Source organism: Xyrauchen texanus, chromosome 30 (genome assembly GCF_025860055.1).
Source record: "Xyrauchen texanus isolate HMW12.3.18 chromosome 30, RBS_HiC_50CHRs, whole genome shotgun sequence".
NCBI classification, from domain to species: Eukaryota; Metazoa; Chordata; class Actinopteri; order Cypriniformes; family Catostomidae; genus Xyrauchen; species Xyrauchen texanus.
The window spans coordinates 7,879,147-7,899,902 of record NC_068305.1 but is presented as its reverse complement, the minus strand read 5'-3'; the positions used below and the strand labels follow the sequence as shown (position 1 = coordinate 7,899,902).

Here is a 20,756-nt window from a genome sequence, read left to right as displayed (position 1 = left end):
TCATGTGTGTTCAGGAGAGATGCGGGTGACGAAACATGCGTACTCTCATTGACAGATTTATTTGGCTGTGTTGATAAACAGTCTTGTCCCTACAGTTTCTTGATTAATTTAATTGCTCTACGCAAGTATTTTGGCTTGCTCCGTATGTGAAAATGTACACTGTAAATGTCCACATCACTTTGCAGCGTGTTTCCCTTATGCTTTAAAATTTTTATTTTCACTTTAACGTAATTCCAAACATATTTAAAAGCAATTACATAGGACAGTGTATTGATTAATTTTCCAGTGATCGCCATAAAGTCTCGGTTGTCCCCTTTGATTTAATTGTCATCCGAATGCATTAGTTTCATCATGAAAATGTACTTTTTCTCAGTCACACTGAGAAACAATTGCCTTCCAAATAATGCTATAGACACACAATAGACCTGAACCCTTAACAAATGTCAATAATGGTGACAATCAACAAACCTCATTAAGTTAAAAGTCTAGCTCCTTACATCACCATACAACAATTGACTAACAGTGGCAACAAAATACAATAACGCCAAATATAAAGTCAGACAACAGCAAAAAATAAGCCTAAAACACTTACCGCATAATTTATTTATGTGCAATGCATGCTGGGAATTCGCAAATCAGCAACATTGTTCAATATGAAATTGATAATTCAAACAACTCTGTTAGGCTAGTTGGGACAACATTTGGGGGAATACTGTTGGTCTAACATATGTTTTTATGAGATGCAAATTAATTAATATTTATTTAATTTTTTTTATAAAATAATCCGGATAAAATATAATTTCTTTATTTTACAGTGCAGGCACAGCAGTCATGAATGTCTAAGAAAAGGAATGTATTATTTAAATAAATCAACACATTTACAACTTAGCTGGCAATAAGTACAGCTATCCCTGATAGAGCAGCACCACTAATACATCTCCGTCTCATTGTGAATTAGATGGTTCATCCATGTTGACATTTGGCTTGCCTGTCCAGGCAAGCAGAGACAATCTAACTGTTATAATCTGCAGAAGCTAATTCTATCATTCTCTAGTTTATGAAGCTTACTGTGATAATAAGGAAAGCATGCATTACCTTTGTTTCTGCCTACATAGTAGTTGAAGAGGATCCAGAGAGAGAAAGTAAACAGGAATTGGGGTGTCCACAGGAAGGACAGTGAGAAAGACAGAGATATGGGAAAAGAGTGAGTCGTGGGATAAGCGTTGGTTCTGTTTACACAGGCTAAGTTTGGTATAGAACACTAGCTTATGACTTACTTAATACTGCAGTATACAATTTATACTATAAATGTTTTTTTTATTATGCAACAATAAACATTTCAAACATTAGTATGTCACACATCAATGCATGTCAGTTGCGTCCAGGTATCATCTCAGTCATTTTGCGTTTATCATTTTGGAATTTGTTAATATAAATACAATTTTGTGTAAAAATATCTTAATTTTAAGCGATCCAATCAAATAATCTCCAAATGATCTCTTAAGTATTATTCCTGCATGTCAGTGGCATCCAGTTAACATCTTAATTAATAATTAATCAATCATAATTATTTTTCATTTATAATAACATTTTCAATAAAATTTTATGTAAAAATGTCTTAACTTTTGGCAACCTGTTCAAATAATTTCCAAATTATTATTTCTGCATCTTAGTGGTGTCGAGTTATCATCTTAATTATCAATTAATCAATCATAATTATTTTGCATTTATAATTACATTTTCAACTATAGCTGAAGTACAGTATGTAACTTTTTCTGTGTTAATATACTTTCTCCTATCCCACCTCAATATGCAGAGACAACTATTAGTAAGCCATTCATAGGTACATTTTCTCAAAAACTGTAAGCACTGTGTCTCTGTTGCAATGTTGCTCTGTTTGTTTTGAGCGTCCCACTTAGACCTGCCCCAACAATGCTACTCAACCAATGGCATGAGTTGGGGGCAGGACTATCTCTTTGTTTGACCAGATGGAGTGTATTCAGAAAGCTGTTTTCTAAACAGTTTATTTTTGCAATTCCGTTTAGTGGCGCTTGTGGCATAGAAATGACATACTTTGGCTTTAAATGTTGTATAAAAATGTCATAACCTTTGGCAATCTGATCAAATAATCTCCAAATTAGGCCACGCACACACTTATCCTTTTAAGTTTGAAAACTCAGCTTTCAGTTTCATAACGTCATCTTTTCCCAAAGTATGCTGTTTTTGAGAGCGTTTTCAAAAGTCTTCATTTTCGGAAAATACCATTCCAGTGTGGATGAGAGGTTTAATACTTTGCAAAATCAATGCAATGTTTTAACAAAAAAGTGTAGACGTGGCTTAGAACAAAAGAAACATTGCAGCTATAAATACTTAGCGCTTTACCAGGACAAGTCAAGTGCATTGCAATTGGATACAGCATTCCATGCAGTGTGCTTTGTGTAGGGTCATCCGTATGTAATATATGCATAGGCCTACATAAGATTTTCATACCGCACATACATTAAACATAACATACTGTATACTGCTGCATCAGTAAGAGTAATATCTAAGTATACATTTCCAAACATAGCCAAATAGACGTTCAGGACAGATGAAATAAACATGCACTTTAGATTTTGCAAGCATACATGCTGCAGTCTCGTTTTGTCTTAAAATCCCCAGTAGTACTGAATAAATGTGCATTTCATTGATTTCCTATCTATATCTCTTTAATTGAGGTGGAAAAAAGCATGTTTGTGTTTCTTAAACTAGCTCAGGGACAGACTTTGGCACAATTCCTAGTTTGGCTCTTGAAGTGGATGTGTTGATTTACATAATTGGCTATATCTTTCTCTGTTAGGACTAACCTTTTCTGTATCTGGTTCAAAGCTTTTCATATCAGTACACAAGCGCTTGAATGAACGACATGTAATGGGAGTCATGTCACTGAGTCTGTCCATCTCCACAAATTGTCAATATCTGTGCCGAGTGACCTTAAATATAATAGGTCATATGCTCAGTTTACCAACCAAATTGTACAGACATAAAAAACAGCAATCAGGGGCTAGACTTCAGTACAAAAACATTGCTTTTGATCATTCATTCAACACACACACAAAGTAAAACCTTTAAACGTGTTCAAAAGGAGTCATTCAGTTAAAATACCCTTTACATCTTTTGAACAGCTTTCATTCAGAGCAGAGCTGTCAGTTTATCTCAGGGATGTATTATTTATAGGTGCATAGCAATTCTTCCAACAGATGAAGAAGAGATCTGAGTAATGTGCTGTGCAGTACTCTGATCATGTACATAAAGGGTCAGTTGGTGCTGTGGCATACCAACGAATGAGTGACAGAAAGAAATGATATGACATAATGGGGTGGGGGGTGGGGGAGGGGGTGTCATTCCCAGAAAAAAGCACTCCTAAACTGACAGATTCACAGCAGTATCACAGAAAGACATTACATAATTCAGTAAGAAGACATGCAGCAACCTTCAGAAAAGAGCTAATCAGAATGCATTATGCAATGCAGGGAGAGGCATGCATGCGTAGTTCACAACAATTGAAACACATTTGAAATTGTTCAATGAGATAATTAAGAAAGAGCATACCTTGTGGAGACTTCACCATATGTGCAAACCCTTTGGAAAGAAAATTAAAGTGATAGAAAGAGAGAAAACTTGAAAACACCAATACCAAATTGTTCAGGTATTGTGACCATTCATGGTTTGCTGAAAGACAAACCATGGCTATCACACTAAAGCTGAAGCTTTCTGAAATAAAAAAAGCTTCTCATATGGAAAAGAGCTAGACAGAATTTTTTATTTCCCTACTGTAGAGAAAATGCATTAGTACATAATTTCTTCGTATCAACAGATGTCATTAGGCACTTTCACACATGCAGCCTTAGCAATAACTGTATAAGCAATTTTCTACTTAGAGGTCAACAGTAGCTGTTGTAACATTGGATATAAAAAAAATATATTCATTTTTATATATGTAAATGTGACAATTAATATCATGTAAATCATACAGATATGTCACATATATAACGTCAAAGTTACGTATGTAACCTAACCCTGATGGAGGGAACGAGACGTTGTGTCGAAGAAGCAACACTAGGGGTCTCTCTTGAGTGCCGAATATGCCTCTGATCTATGAAAAAAGGCCAATGAGAATTAGGCAGACAGTATTTGCATACCCCGCCCGCGGACATACGGGTATAAAAGCGGGGAAATACATCGAGTTCATTCAGGAGTTTTCTGAGGAGCCGGAAATGGTCCGGCCACCACAGTGGCTCGGCTCAGCGACGTGGCTGGGAGGACACAACGACTTGTTCCCTCCATCAGGGAATGGAGGTTACATACGTAACCTAGACGTTCCCCGTCTGTAGCTCACTTCGAAGTTGTGTCGAAGAAGCGATACTAGGGGACAAATTTATATCACGCCATGCGTTGAGCCATGTACGTGTACTGCTGACACAAGAGCGGACAAGTATTTTAGGTGCAAAGGCGACCAGTTGTGTCAGACTGCACGTACCCTTCCCCAATACCCCATAAAAGTCGTCGGAATCCTTCTGGTTGCCCTAAACATGGGAACAAGGTGATGCTTGCCAACCTAGAATGGGCCGAGCTTCTTTTCTCTCTATGTTTCTTGCATAGAGACAAATGGTTGGGGCACTTACACGCATCATGGGAAGGGGGTCTTACCCAGTTTCCTATTGTTTCAGGGGGAAAAGACCCTGTGGAGACCACACCTGTCCAGGAAGGGGGAGGTAAAAATGGCGAAATACATCACATGGGCCACTCAGGTCACATGTGGAAAAATGGCGCAGTGGTAGATCCATCCTCAAGGAGGGGGGAATTGCTACAACACGGCGACCGAAGGGCAGATGGAACTGCCTAAGGGAGACGCGGGTCCACTCGTAAGGGGACCGTACCATGGAAAATACACACAGGAGGAGTCCAAGCAGGAGTCCCATCCTGTGGAGCACCTAATCCAGTACAGGGTAGATTCGAGTACCCGCAGTGGATTGGGTCGGCGAATTCCTCAGCTGAATTGCGGACACACAGGGCTAGGGAGGAGTCCTCTAGGGATCCGAATGTACGGGATGTCCTGAGAGAGAATGCGCACAGTTTTACCTCTGCCAAGGGAAAGGGCGGTAGTTGCAAGCGATCCACCTGGCCAGACCATCAGCATGTTACCGAGTTCTACCGGCTCGGACCTGAGAAAACAAGGGACAATACTGACTCAACTCTGAGATTGTAAAATCTTGCAAAGGTATTAGGTGTTGCCAAACCTGCTGCTCTACATATGTCTGCCAGGGAGGTACCTCTGGCCAGTGCCCACGAGGACGCAACACTCCTTGTTAAGTGTGCTCGGACCCGCAAGGGGGGGGCACGGCCTGACTGTGATAGGCCAATGAAATGGCGTCCACCACATGTGGGAGAGCCTCTGTTTTGAGACAGCGTTCCCTTTCCGCTGTCCACCAAAGCAGACAAAGAGCTGTTCAGAACGTCTAAAGCTCTGCGTGCGGTCCAAGTTGGTAAGCAAAACACATACTGGACACAGCAACGAAGGGGCTGGGTCTGCCTCCTCCCGGGGCAGCGCTTGCAGGTTCACTACCTGGTCTCTGATGGGCGTGGTAGGAACCTTGGGCATGTAGCCCGGTCGTGGTCTTAGGATCACATGTGTGTCTGCCGGACCGAACTCCAGGCAAGTGTCTCTGACAGAGAACGCTTGCAGGTCCCCAACCCCCTTGATGGAGGCGAGCACGATCAGCAGGGCAGTCTTTAGAGAGAGGGCCCTGAGTCCAACTGATTCTAGTGGATCGAAGGTGGGTCTCTGAAGGGCCGTATGGACCACTGAGAGATCCCAGGAGGAGAACAGGCTTGGCCGGGAAGGATTTAAACTCCGGGCGCCTCTTAGGAACCTGATGATTAAGTTATGCTTGCCCAAAGACTTGCTGTCTACTGCATCGTGGTGGGCCACGAAAGCAGCAACATACACCTTTAAGGTGGAAGGGGACAGCCTCCCCTCCAGCCTCTCCTGCAGGAATAAGAGCACTGACCTAACTGCGCACCTCTGTGGGTCTTCAGCCCGGGAAGAACACCAATTCACGAACAAGCATCACTTCAGTGCGTAAAGTTTCCTGGTAGAGGGGGCTCTGGCTTGGCTGATTGTGTCGCGTCAGACGCCGCACTCTCTGATGCAGCAGCGAGTTAATCCACCATGAGCTCTAGAGGATAGGCAGGTTGGCTGTAAGGCAAGCCGCTGTTGCCTCCAGCATGGATGGGAGTCAATGAGCGTGCCGGGGGGGTACCCGGTGGAGCTGCACCCGCTGCCGTCCCCAGATCTCCTCCATTGCCAGCCGCATCGTCCTCAATCCCGTGGGAACAAGGAGCAATGCGGGGGGCTGGAGTAGCATGCTTTCTATTGAAAGTGAGCCAGGACCGCAACGTTGCCATGGTCATGCTCTCGCAGTGAGAACATGAACCATCCACAAACGCTGCCTCGGTGTGATCGCAACCCAGACACATGAGACGGAGAGCACTCTACCGCATCCAGGAACTACACAGGGGCGGAAAGGCATCTTTATAAAGACACGTCCTGAAAAGGACGTTCAACGGCAGCTGTTATTTGCTCTTTTAGAGGACAGTACTCTTTCAGAGAAAATCACTCTTTTAAATAAACAATTTTAGTTTTGCGCTGTTGAAGTGCCCAGGGGCAAACTGCACTGCCATGCAGAGAAGGAGAAAGCCACTGAAGTGCACCATAGATCCAACAGCAGGCAAGTGTCAGATGAACAGGAACGGGTGTGTAACTCGCAGCTGACTGCATACACGACCATCGGCTCAGAAGAAAATTTCTGAATGAACTCGACGTATTTCCCTGCTTTTATACCCGTATGTCCGAGGTGTCTGCCTAATTCTCAATGGCCTTTTTTTCATAGATCAGAGGCATATTCTGTGCTCAAGAGAGACCCCTAGTGTCGCTTCTTCGACACAACGTCGAAGTGAGCGACAGGCGAGGAACCAGAGCTATAATAGCTCAAACATTAATAGTTTAGTTTTTCTTTAGATTGCTTGCAATCTACAGGTTTGTATACTAGGTTAGCATACTACTAACTGATTAGTCTGCTATTTTAGAATATAACCTGCAAGTTTCTGCACTACCAATTTTTATTATTTATAGACAGCACCAGAAACTGGCAAACAGAAATACTATTACAAGGATCACTGGAAATGCTAACTTGATGTTTTGAGAACAAGATATCACAATAATTCCCTTCATTTTTTTCAACAATTACATGAGGCCAGTGTTAAGTTGCATTACTTTAATAATATTTTTGTCTTTTGATGAAAATATTGCTAAATTTGTGTTTGACTTTCTTCTGCAGAACACAAACTGATATTTTTTTAAGAATATTTCAGCTCTGTACTATACTATACTATGCCAGTGAATGGTGACCAGAACTTTAAAGCTCCAAAAATCATATAAAGGCCACATACAAGTTATCCATAAGACTCCAGTGGTTAATCCAGCGATATGATAAATTTGGGTGAGAAACAGATCAATATTCTATAAAAAGTCTTTTTGAGAAAGAGAATTTTCATTTTTGGGTTTTTGAAGATCCAGCATGCATTTTGCATCATTAATCTATTAATTCATCATTTATTTAAATGTAAATTGTGTTATTTATGTGTCTCTAGTGGCACCAAACAATCAATGGTGTGAGAAACTCATTTGACAATGGACGATTTTTGCCATTTGTGTTGGTACCGCTAGTGAGGCATAAATTACACACTTCAGCATTAAATGACAATTGATTATGGAAATTTCAGAAAATATAAAAGAAAAGATTGCTTACTATATTTACAGCAAATTATATCAGAGATTTTGAACAATATTTTGTTTGTGGTGTGTGAACGAATAAAACACAGAAACTATTTGTGTGATAAACAACGTGGTACCAATGTGGTGTCATTAAAGTTAGTCTGGTAATTTTGAAGCTATTTAAGAGGTTTCATGTGTGAAAGTGACGATTAAGTGAATATAACGTTATTGTAATTCTCCTCAAGAGCATCATCTGTGAGTTTATATATATTGATAAGTTGAAGCTTAAGACTAAACCAGAACTTACCAGGAGTTTTGTTGACAGCTTTTGAGAAGATGGCACAAAGGGGAAGCAAGAAGAAAGAGTTCAACTGTTAGACACCCTTTTTCACTTTGCATGTAGGCTGTCATGCAAAAGTTCTACTTAGCTGTTAACAGACTGATTTGTCATGCAAGGGTGCTGTCCCTGTGCATGCCTGCTAAATATAACCCTGTGGAAGGAAAAGTCTGTAACATCTGTTCTATTGTCTCAGAGAAACTGATAGACATTATTATTTCACATCAACCCATCACATTGAGAATATGACTACAGAGAAATTTTACACCAAGTGTCCAGAATGCCACAGTGTTCCTCACATACTTTGGATGAGACAGTAAATCCAAGCAGGTTACTAAACCAGCTGTCTGCTGTGGACCAAATGGATTTACGAGGTTGTGAGGTTTGTGCATTTCTGGACATGCCATCGACCCAGAGAATTACTCTCACTGAAGACTCCCTGTTTTTGTGTGTCCATGTGAATTATTTACAGTACTTTTTTTTATTGCCCCATTTCAATGACTGCACACTGATTGCAAGATAATTGCAAAAGAACAACACAGTTCAATTGTATTCAGGTAAAACTAACCTTCAACCATATCTCTGAACCATGCTAAAGAATATCTCTCCACTTTGTTGTCAAGCATTTAAGCATTTAAAGTCAAAAATTAAAAGACTTCACTGGGGCCTGCGTAGCTCAGCGAGTATTGCCGTTGAATATCACCTCTGGAGTCGCAAGTTCGAATCCAGGGTGTGCTGAGTGATTCCAGCCAGGTCTCCTAAGCAACCACATTGGCCCGGTTGCTAGGGAGGGTAGAGTCTCATGGGGTAACCTCCTCGTTGTCGCAATTAGTTGTTCTTGCTCTCAATGCGGCGCATGATAAATTGTGCGTGGATCGCAGAAAGTAGCATGAGCCTCCACATGCTGAGAGTTTCCACTGTGTCATGCCACGTGATGAGCCACGTGATGAGAGCCGCAGATTTACTTTCTCAGAAGCAGAGGCAACTGAGACTTGTCCTCCATCACCCGGAGTGAGGCGAGTAACCACGCCACCACGAGGACCTACTAAGTAGTGGGAATTGGGGATTCCAAATTGGGGAGAAAAGGAGGGGGGAAAGACTTAACTGAGCTAGGTGGAGTTTTCATTGGAAAAAGATTGAAGTGTCTTCAAATCTGCAGTTAGTGAAGAAAAAAAAAGCAAAAAAAAAAAACTTATTTAAAGATACTGAAAGCATACACACTGGATGAGAATCTTAATGACTTAGATAGAGGTGGTTCTTAATGGGTTTTGCTTCTTTACCAATTTTAAAATTAACACTGTAAATCAAATAGCAACCCAACACTGTACTAACATTGTTTACTGTACAAGCAGCATGTGCAAGTAAACAATGCTACCATCAAGCATTATCAATTAATTTGTAATTCCATGGAACTTACAAAATGTTATGCTGCCCTCACATGCAATCATCATTTATGTAAATACAAGTTGCCCATTTGATGGAAGCACAAAATTGCTCCCCTCAAATTGCTAATGGCAACTGGGAAATAGGGAGATCATTTTGATATGGTAGAGAGGAGAACAGTTTCAGTAGTGAATGTTAAGTAACTTTAAATTTTTCAACTTGTTAGCTGTCAACATGATCACAAGGGAAGTCAACATGTAGCTACAGAATTTTCCTGTACACTGACATCAACCTCATTCTGCCGAGTTACTGACAAGCGCCATATTAGATATATTTTAACATCAATTCAAATATGTTTAACATTTCCCGAGGTTCCACTGATTACATCAGCATTACGTTAGCAATACAAAGAACATTTTTTTATCTGACACATGCCTAAACACTCAATAACAATTTTCGGTAATTTTGGTAAGCACAGACCTAGAGGAAATTTAGACCTACTGTTGACGAATTCAGTTAAATCAGTCTGTAGCTTTTGAAATTTCATATTAATATACAGTATATCTGTAACCTTGTGGTGCATATTGTACATATTTTACACAGAGATATGAGCAAAAATTGCATTATGCCAACCACAAAGGACCTGAAGTTTCTGAGTTTTTGTCTCGCTCCTGTCTCTTTCCTATTGTCCCTCCAGGGTTGGAACGAGAGGATGATAAGTTTATTTGATGCAGTAAAAGCTGGTCTGCCTTGCTTATTACAATAGCAAAAGGCTTTTAGGACATATTGTCTGGCTTTTTAAATGTACTTGCTGGAGTTCTTGCCTTAAAGCACTTTTGGTAAATTCTATTGACAGATAATCTTGTGCAAAAGTTTATTCATTGTGCAACTTTTAAACAAAAAAGTGCATGTGACAGGGAGGAGGGCGGGGCCAGGTCATGATTTTACACACCCGGCCCCTTATCAGGCTAGTCAAGCCTCTGAGAGGGATAAAGGCCGACTGCGGACGGTGGTGTGACAGAGAGAGAACATTTATGGGCAGCTGTCCGTCCTATGTGTGTTTGTGTCTTTTGGTTTATTTCTTCATTAAACTGCCTTGCAAAGGTAAATGTGACCTTTAGGGCCTTTAGTTGTCTGGAAAGTAGTACATTATTTAAGGCTAATGGTATGACAGTAAATAATGTCGTAATGGTAGAAATGTATTATAGAAAATACTGTAATATAGGAATGTTATATAGTTTTATATAGAACACAAATGTATGTAGTGATATGTACCGCAAATGTTTAATTTACTGATTTATGCAAAAAACAAAAAAGAGGAATTAACACATTGTAATTTATCAACCTAATATTCCCCCCCAAATTGGTTTGAAATTCCAGCAAAAATAACTACAGTATATCATGAAATATACTGTAACCTTCATATAAAATGACTGATACTGTTATATAAGATTTTCGTCAAACACAAGACATATTATATTGCCAAGTAGCCCAGCTATGCCACACACATGTGGAAAACCCAACCCATGACTTTATGCACAAAATGGCTGTCTCTAAAAACAATACCCCAGTCTCCAGTGTTAAATAAAAATGTGGAAAGAGTACTGAATCGGATTTACAGACAGTGTCACTTTGGCTGGTTACTTAAAGCGTTGAGAGAGAAAGAGGGTTTATCGCCTTCACGTGACCATATCCCTCTTGATGACATGCTGCTCCGCTTTAATCCTGCGCTCTATTTTTCATCCCTAAACTCAAATCCCAACATTTTGCTGCTCTGGGTCAAGAGACACAAATGCCCACTGTGCCTGAATCAGGTTGCAAGTCCTTTCCCCCTTTTTTATTGACCTACTTTCATAGTAAGATTATAGTAACTGTCATTTTTTCCATGTATATTTATTAATCATCACAGATAAGCCTGCAGCGATTGTTTTGAAATTGTGTTTGCTTTTTGCCTGCTTTTCCTCTTTAATTGCTTTTTATCATGAAAAATGTGTTGTGTTTAAAAAAACAAGTAGAGCTTAAATGAAGAAAATGAGCTGTAGAGTTAATCGCAAGAACATTTTCATTTTAGTTGTGTCTCTTAATAATTAAATCGTCATTGTTAAGTGAATACACTTATTTAAAATACAGCATCTCACAAAGGCACTAGCAAAATTAAAATAAAAGTTGAACATTCTGTTACTCACCCTCATATAATTTCATACCCTTGCTGTTTTTTTTATGGAATACCAGAGGAGAAATCTTTTGAAGAGTAAAAGTAAAAGTAGTCCATAAGACTTGCTATATATTATGATGGATATTTTTATGGTGCTTTTAATGTGTTTGTTTAGAAAACATATTTAATAAAGATTCTTCAAAAGAAATAAATAAATAACATGATTGTTTGGAACAACATGAAGTTGAGAAAATTATTAATTTGTGGTGAACTATCCCTTTAAATAGACAAATGCAGAATAAGGGATGCATTTAAATGCAATAAGCATGGACATGGATTTATTAAACAGGATTCCCTGTAATATTTTTTTGCTGGAATTCAAGGTGTGTGTTTGTGTGTGTGTGTGTGTGTGTGTGTGTGTGTGTGTGTGTGTGTGTGTGTGTGTGTGTGTGTGTGTGTGTGTGTGTGTGTGTGTCAGATCCACATTATAGGGCTGACTATGCATTTGTTTTATTGCTAAACGCATATTGTTTTAATCTTTTTACATTGTAGGCAGATTTTCTGCATGATAATAATGACGGTTATGCTCCTGCTGGTGTGGCGTGGCCCATCTAGTGCTTTCATACACGGTGAAGTGTGTGGTTTCCTTCGCCATCTGTATGCTCTAAGGGTCTTTTCAAGCCTATTGCAGTGTAGCTGCCTGTTTGCTTGCACACAATCATAGGCTGGACAGATTGCCCATCCCTGTTGGCCATACGTATGTTGTGTTTTGAATGCATGGGATGCTGGTGTTGCCACCAGGCTTCATCTCTAGGTCAATCAACTTCTGCAGAAGACCGGTCAACTGGCTTTAACAGCTGAATCTAGCATAACAATAACACTGTGAATTTGGCAACAGTAGTTTGAAAATGTTGCTGTTGAAATCAGTCTGTGCTGAACGGAATTCTAATCGCAGCCTTCCAGCAGCCAAAGTTGGAAATGTTGTTGAACATGTAGGAACGTGTGAGCTTCAATTACCAGGTGAAATGACATAAAAGTGAGTTTGTTTTTTTGAGTATTTTTGTCAAAAGTAAGTTTAGCAAATATATTTAGTTGTAAATAATGAAATACAGTATACAAGAACACATATTATATTATATAACAGTCAGTTCCAGTCCTCAAATCTGACTGGACGAGAGACGTTCCAAGATTACTGACATCTCAGAACAGCAGCACATGAGCGCTTTACTGTGTGTATCACTTGTTTTCGTGGCATTCTAAACTAAAGCATAAGAGCAAAGTGTTTTCATTCATACATGTGACATTAAGGATTTAAGCCAGCAGGTGGGGACAAAAGACTCTTTTAACGTGTTATGAGCCAGTTGAATTTGGTCAGCACTCTCAGCATGCAGTTTCTATGAAGACATCTGCATTGTCTCTCACTCCATAATCACTCGGATTACTACTACACTACAGCTGGGGAATACAGTTAAACTAATGGCTTCAGCATTAAGGCTTATTACACCTGAAAGACACAACAGATGAAGTAGCATGTTTTCTACAGTAAATTACTCTTGTGAACGGGCTACTGCAAAATTCTCTGGGGGGAATATTTTTACAAAGAGAAAATAGGATGTATTTGGCCAAAATTCCATTATCTCGGGGGCCTGGGGTAGCTCAGTGTGTAAAGATTCTGACTACCACCCCTGGAGTTTGCGAGTTCAAATCCCAGGGCATGCTGAGTGACTCCAGCCAGAACTCCTCAGCAACCAAATTGGCCCGGTTGATAGGGAGGGTAGAGTCACATGGGGTAACCTCCTCGTGGTCGCTATAATGTGGTACGCTCTCGATGGGGCGCTTGGTGAGTTGTGAGTGAATGCCGCAGTGGTTGGTGTGAAGCATCCATGCACTATGTCTCCGCGGTAATGCGATCAACAAGCCACGTGATAAGATGCATGGGTTGACAGTCTCAGATGCGGAGGCAACTGAGATTTGTCCTCCGCCACCCAGATTGAGGAGAGTTACTACACCACCACAAGTACTTAGAGTGCATTGGGAATTGGGCATTCCAAATTGGGGAGAAAAAGGGGAGAAATAAATCCACTATCTTCAAGCTGTCTATCAGCCTAAGCTGTCGTTACTAGTTCTAAAGAGAAGTTTTTAAATTAGTAAGGGAGGTTTGGGTGCATTTTTGAATTAGCAATGGCAAATCCTAATCCGTGGCATAAGAAAGTATTTTATATTTTTGTGACAGTCCTCATTTTTTAATTCACTTTTTTGTTGAACTTTTGTATAAAAGCAACATCTCTTACAATCATGCTGTATGGCCCTTAATCAACATTGCTGTGATTAACTTCTGCCGAAGCACAGCCGTGCTTATATACTATAAGGCCATGCATCTCTTTTGCTCATGTGATATTTCTATATTAACTCTACCCCTTAACCATAGCTCCAACCCTAGACCTAACCAACACTGGAGTAAAAATGTAGCCTTAGAGGTAAAATGCAACCTCCAAATCGCACCATGGAATGTTTATGTGAACACAATTACTTCCTGGTTTCCATGGGGCCAGAACCCATGTCTCGGAGGTTGCTTGTGCAACACGCTATCAGTAGTGCAAGAGGGAAATGTATTCACACTTGAATTGATGCAAACATGTCTGATGGGCAATGCCGCTTGTCAGTATTATGGTTAAATGTGTCTAATTTCAGAGTACATGAGCTTTCGGAAGCAACATTGATTCATTCCCTGTGTGATTTTTGCAGGTCACGAAGAAAGACAAGACCCAGACCAGCACTAACCAGCATAAACCACACCTTTTGTCCAAATGCATTTACATGACTCTTCCAGTCATTCATGATAACCGCAAAAGGATATAAAAAAAGACTGCACTAATGAGGATACATTTCTACCCGATTCAATATTTTAGAGCTGAGCAGAACTAGAACATTTTAGAATCACAATAGAAATTTCTATACATGGAAATCAAAATTTTTAAATGTCCTGATATTTCCAGGTTTACCATGATCAGCGAAACTCTGGAAGAGGTATCACTAATTACCAATAGGCAAATATCAAACAATCGCTGTGCTCTTCTTTGTTCCTTTGGTACATATTTGACCCTCACTGAGGTGATTTCTAGCACCCTCTCTACATGAATAAATGCAGACACACTGTGCAGTGAGGTCAGTCCAAATTTAAGCCCATCATTTGTCCCCATTGCCCAACAGCGATTAGCCATTTCTCTTTGTTACGCCTTTAATTATGAAACGCTCCCTCAGCTTGGAGCAATCCATTATTAGACACATCCATTAATCTGTGGACACGACTGGGGCCTGATGGAGCCAAGATAGGCTGTGATGGCCCTGTTGGCCATGCCTGCAGTCACCGCTCCGGACGGGCCGAGCAAAACTGCACTGCTCTGAGATTAGAGGTCCACTAGCTTCACATTTATCATCAGTCTTCCCCTGGGCTGCTGCTGACTGGTCCTCATTAAGGGCATTTATGACTGGTGGTTGCCAGAAGATCAGAGATGCAGCCGAATCCTTCACTGGCCCTCTAGCCCAGAGCGACTCTTCTGATCCAAGGGTGATCTGATCATACAGCCTAATGTCTTAATGGAATAGTTCACTCAAAAAACTCACCCTCATGTTATTTGAAATAAGTTAGTATTGTAAAGACAGAATTATTATATACATGAAGGAGCATTGAGGCATAGGGCTGCTGTGGTTAGGCTAAAGGGCTTAGGTTGGAATGTGAAATGCAATCACGTCTGTGCATTCAAGTCCGTATCTGCTGATTCTCTCCCTGACTAGATGCCTTTATACTCAAATGCTGAATAAATTGAGATTCATGTGGAATTATAGACTATACACAGGGCTCAACATGAATGAGTAATCTCTCATAACCACAGCACCAAGGTCTCTTGGCAATTCAGTGTGCATTTGCAAAAGTATAATACTTTTTAATACCTGGTGGTGAGTCTGCAGTGAGAATAATCCCAAATGGGACTTAACACTAAAGTGAAGTTGAAAGAAGAGACTTAACTGTCTGAGAATCAAGAAATGTACTGTTCTAAAAACTCAAGAGAATACAGATCCTAATCTCAGATCAAAACGTTGAACTCTTAAAATTGTGGTGTACCTTCCATTGTCTGTAACATGTGCAGGGTCTGGATTTGTGATGGAAGAACATTTTAATTTAACCTGTAACCATGACCATATACTGTAACCAAAAGAAAATAAAAAATGAAGATGGACAACCCTGAAAATGCTGTTTAAAGGTTTAAAATAAACACAGTTTCTAATCAACTCATAGCTGACATAAATGGCCACTCAAACAGTATTCCTTATGTTACACAATCAGCAATATTATTATGATCAAAATAATAAAAAAAGCACTTAACTGCATTTCAAGGTAGCACCTTGCATCTATATCAACATCAATGGACGAATATACAGTATTCATAGTATGCTTTCATACAAGAGTAGCCTTCAATCAGTGAAATTATGATAAACTATATTGTGAGATGTAATTTACTAACAAAGCTGTATTTATGCATAGAGTGAATGACTTTATATACTAAATTACAAGAGGATTTCAAATTAACAATGTTAAAGTCAACATGAAATGGCATTTATAACCCATTTTACTTCTATAATGTGCTTTAATTCTGAGTGAAACATGAAACATTATATGAAATTAATAATAATAATGCAAATAAACTGTAGGGTGGGAAATTAAAGGAATATTCCAGGTTCGATACAAGAAACTGGAAGCTCAATCGACAGCATGTGTGGCGTAATGTTGATAACCACAAAAAAAACATTTAGAATCATCCGTACTTTTCTTTAAAAAAAGCAAAAGCATTGATAAAATATCTTTCCAAGAACATGAGTACACAAAGAACTCCAGACAACATGAGTTGTGGAAAATCAGATGTGATCTAGGAGCTTTATAGTGCTTTATACCGTCCGTGTCATTTGAAGAGATGGTTAGTCTATCCCTCACAGCCTCGTTGTCATTCCCATTAATGATCAAAGTTGGTGCTACCGTGAATAAGGTAAAATGGGGCCAATCTTTGGAGGGTTTAAAAGGCAAAAATGTAAAGCTTATAACTTTATAAAAGCACTTACATTAAAATAATATTTCAGGTTCAATAAAAGTTAAACTCAATTGACAGCATTTGTGCCATAATATTGATTAGCACAAAAATGTAGTCATTTTTATTTGTATAGCGCCTTTCACAGCACATCATTTCAAAGCAGCTTTACAGAAAATCACGCATTAACAGAAAATGAAGTCACCATTGTGTAGTTTTATCAAATAAGATTGTGAATTGTGTTAAAAAATAAGTAAATAAATAATAATTGTATTTAGAAACCCAGTGAGCAAGCCGAAGGTGACTGTTACAAGGACCACAAAACTCAATAAGATGTTGGTTAATGGAGAGGAAGAGAAGAAAAAAAAAAGAAAAAAAAAAACCCAGGCTCACTGTGGGGCCAGTTTCCCTCTGGCTAACCAGCATGAATATAATGCCAACATTACTTAATTATGTATAGTGCAAGTCATGGTTTAAAATGAGTAAACTAAGTAAGTGTTAAGGGTCAGTGTTTAAAAAAAGACTTTGTAAGAACAAAAATTTTGTAAGAGGCACTTACAATGGAAGTGAATGTGGCCAATTATTGAATGTTAAAATACTCACTTTTACGCCACAAGACATAAACAATATGTGTGTTAACATGATTTTAATGTGATAAATTCATTGTTGGGGATTAACAGAATACATGTAACGTATTTAAAATACAAAATATAAGTAACTGTATTCCTCTACAGTTACACTTTGATAATTGGTAATTAGAATACAGTTACATTCAAAAAGTAGTTTTATTACTGGAGAGATTACTTTGCATTATATTGTCATTTGTTTCATTTAATATTTAGTCCTTTCAGATGGAAAACATTTACACATAAAAATGATGTGATCCAAAGTGCATTTGAACAGCGGTGAAACACTTTCTGATGTGTTACATTCATACGAGCATTCAGAGAAATACGTTTGAAGTAAGTTTGGAGCAGAAGAAATAGAAATAAACCTTGGGTAAATTGTCAGCTTTATGCTGAGCTAAAATGCTATTTCTAGCCATTTTACATGCACATGTTACCAGACACGATCACATTTTTTTTGCAAGAAAATTAATGTTGGATCATAATTAATTTTTTCTTGTAAGACCTTTGATATTAGGGCAAAAATCTTATTCTTGATAATAATTTTATCTAAATAATCTAAAAATCCTTAAAACAAGTTCAATTAGATTAATCTTGTTTTATAAACAACACTGCATAAGATATTTAGTTTTTTCAGAGGATGTATTTTTAACATGTGTATTTTGTCTGGCAGAATTTTTAGTCAAAACAAGTGAAAAAATCGACCAGTGCTGATGAAGTAATTCAAAGTATTTAGAATACCTTACTGACCTTGAGTAATCTAACGGAATACATTACAAATTACATTTTACAGCATGTATTCTGTAATCTGTAGTGGAATACATTAATAAAGTAACCCTCCCAACCCTGGAAAAGTTATAGCGAACTTAGTTAACATGATGACATAATGTCAACAAACCCTAAATCGACTGTAAGAATGACAATTTAAACAACTTTACAGCTCAAATATTAATTGGGTCCATTCACTTCCATTGTAAGTGACTCACTGTAACCTTGATTTTTGTATTTTATATATATAAATGGACAAATCAAAATAAATGTTTGTGGCAATCAGTATTATTCTACAAATGCTTGATTTGAATGAACTTGTATTGAATCTGGAATATTTATTTTATACTTAAAACGCATGTATTATTTGACTTGATAAATTGTTTAAACCGTAATTTCTAGTCATTTTGTGATTTGTTGACATTCCATAGTCATGTCAACGAAGTTGTAAAATTGGCTATAAATTTGATCACACTAAATCATGTTACCACACATATTGTTAATGTCTTGGCTATACTTTTGAAAAAGTGAAAATGTAAAGTTAAAAAGAAATGGCCTCCGTTCTCTTCTATTGTAAGTGTCTCACTGTAACCCATATTTTAGATTTTTTTAAAGAAAAGGTGGGGCAAGTCAAAATAATTTTTTGTGGAAATCAACATTATGTCACAAATGCTGTATATGTCACAAGCTGAGCTCAACTTGTACTGAACTTGGAATATTTTTTTTAATAATGTGGGTGTTCTTAACCAGAAAAGAATCATACCTAGTTTTATAAATAATATTCCTAAATAGCTATCTTGCTATTAGATACGGTTATGTAGCCTAATATACCATAAGCAGAAAATAAAGCTTTAAAATAATGAATGTATGTACTGATCATCAATTGTAATTTTTGGGTGAACTATTCCTTTAAAAAATAAACAGGGTCCATTTTGATTTCATGTTGACTTTAGGGTCCTCAGTTGCTGAGATTTGTCTATAAAAATATAATTACTGATACAAATTGCATCAAAAAAGTGTTTTCTTTTAATAAATTACCAGAGGTAGATGTTGGAGAGAAATGCTCTTACCTTCATTACAGTAACGACCTACATATCCTGTTTTGGAGCAGTCACAGTAAAGTTCACCGTCAGCCATGATGCAGCTGCCTCCATTTTCACAAGGGTTCTCCATACACAAGCCTTCCATCTCCAACCTAACTTTTTGGCTCCCAAGGCGTGTGGGAACCTGATTCCCGTAACCCAGATCTGTAATAATCCCCTTGAATGGTGCCATCTCCTTAACCCCCGGTAGCGTTAAGGCAGATGTCCGAATGTCTTGAGGCACTCCTCCAAGATACAGGTCGCTGACGATCTTCATGAACTGCCTTTGCGGTCTCACCTCATCTACTTTGGACTCTCCATCCAGTGCCAGCACGGTACGCAAGTTGTGCCTGCTGATGGTGGCAAAGTGCCAGCGACTGTCATTGACCATCTTGTCGGAGGTTATCGTGGTTTCTGCACAGTCCACACTGAAATGCAACTTCAGCTTGCCTTCCTCAATGGTCAGGAGCAGAAAGTCGCAGTATCCTCCATCGTCAAAGTAGAGAACCAGAGCGTTTGATATAGTGGTTTTGAACTGAAAACTGAGGTCACTTTTGGTGCTGGCATCCCAGCGAAGATAACGTGCCCACTGGCCCTCAGAGCCTGTGAACTCCAGGCCCAAACCGAGACTCAAGAAGGTGCTGAGCAGCAATAGTACACAATGGGGCCGGCAAAGGTGAGGCATGGTTACAAATTATTAAGTGATCACAAGGGTTCCTTGCGCAATAAACCAAATCAAATTCCTCAATTAATATTTGATTTGGAGGTCATTGAAGAAACATTGAATCCTTTAGGTGATAAACATATGGGGCGAAGAAGATAAGCGCATAGAGGCTCCTGACACATGCTGTCCAAAACCCTGTTTAAGAATACTAGGATGAATTCCAAACAGACCAAAGAGCCTTGAGATGAGATGTGGATAACTGCTCAGCTTCCACGTTAGAGAGGCTTGACTGATGATGTTCCTTTGAGCCAACTTCCAGAATTAAAAGACTGCTGCTCCATTTTGATTCTGTATCGCCGCATGTTAATGGCCACATTGAGCCTTTTATCTGTGAAGAGAAGAAAAATACACACCAGTTGTGAAAAATACACACCAGTTTTCATCAGGTTAATTTTGCAAGAAATATACACACAAATGTTCCACGATTATTTCTTGCCATATTCAACTTTTTTCAGTGGTTTGTAGTCTAAACTGCAAAAAACCCAACCACAAAGAATCATGTTACAATACCTATTTTGCTAAATTGTTTTTACAATGCTTGTATACTTATCATACGCAAAACCAGAGGCATTACAAACAACAATGACTTTCATATCCTTTCACACAAATCATGAGTAAAACTGTATATTATCAATTAATTAACACTTTTCACCCTGCTTACAATATGACATTCAAAACACTTTTACTATAGCTTATGACTTGTAAGACGATCCATTTTAAGACATGCATTACATAACCAAATACATTTACAAGCTTGTTCAAATGTGATCAAACTGTGCAGTAG

At 38.7% G+C, this 20,756-nt stretch overlaps 1 protein-coding gene across 1 annotated transcript in view; it reads right to left on the bottom strand.

Annotated features, from left to right (window-relative positions):
* LOC127624134 (neurexin-3b) overlaps nucleotides 1-19,933 on the bottom strand; it is a 485,619-nt gene extending 465,686 nt beyond the window's left edge. Inside the window, exons 1-3 of the mRNA XM_052098814.1 lie at nucleotides 19,237-19,933; nucleotides 8,124-8,141; nucleotides 3,592-3,621 (exon numbers count right to left, since the gene is read on the bottom strand). Of these exons, the coding sequence (XP_051954774.1) occupies nucleotides 3,592-3,621; nucleotides 8,124-8,141; nucleotides 19,237-19,933 (745 nt within the window). The remainder of the gene's footprint in view (nucleotides 1-3,591; nucleotides 3,622-8,123; nucleotides 8,142-19,236) is intronic.
* Between the last annotated feature and the right edge of the window lie 823 nt (nucleotides 19,934-20,756).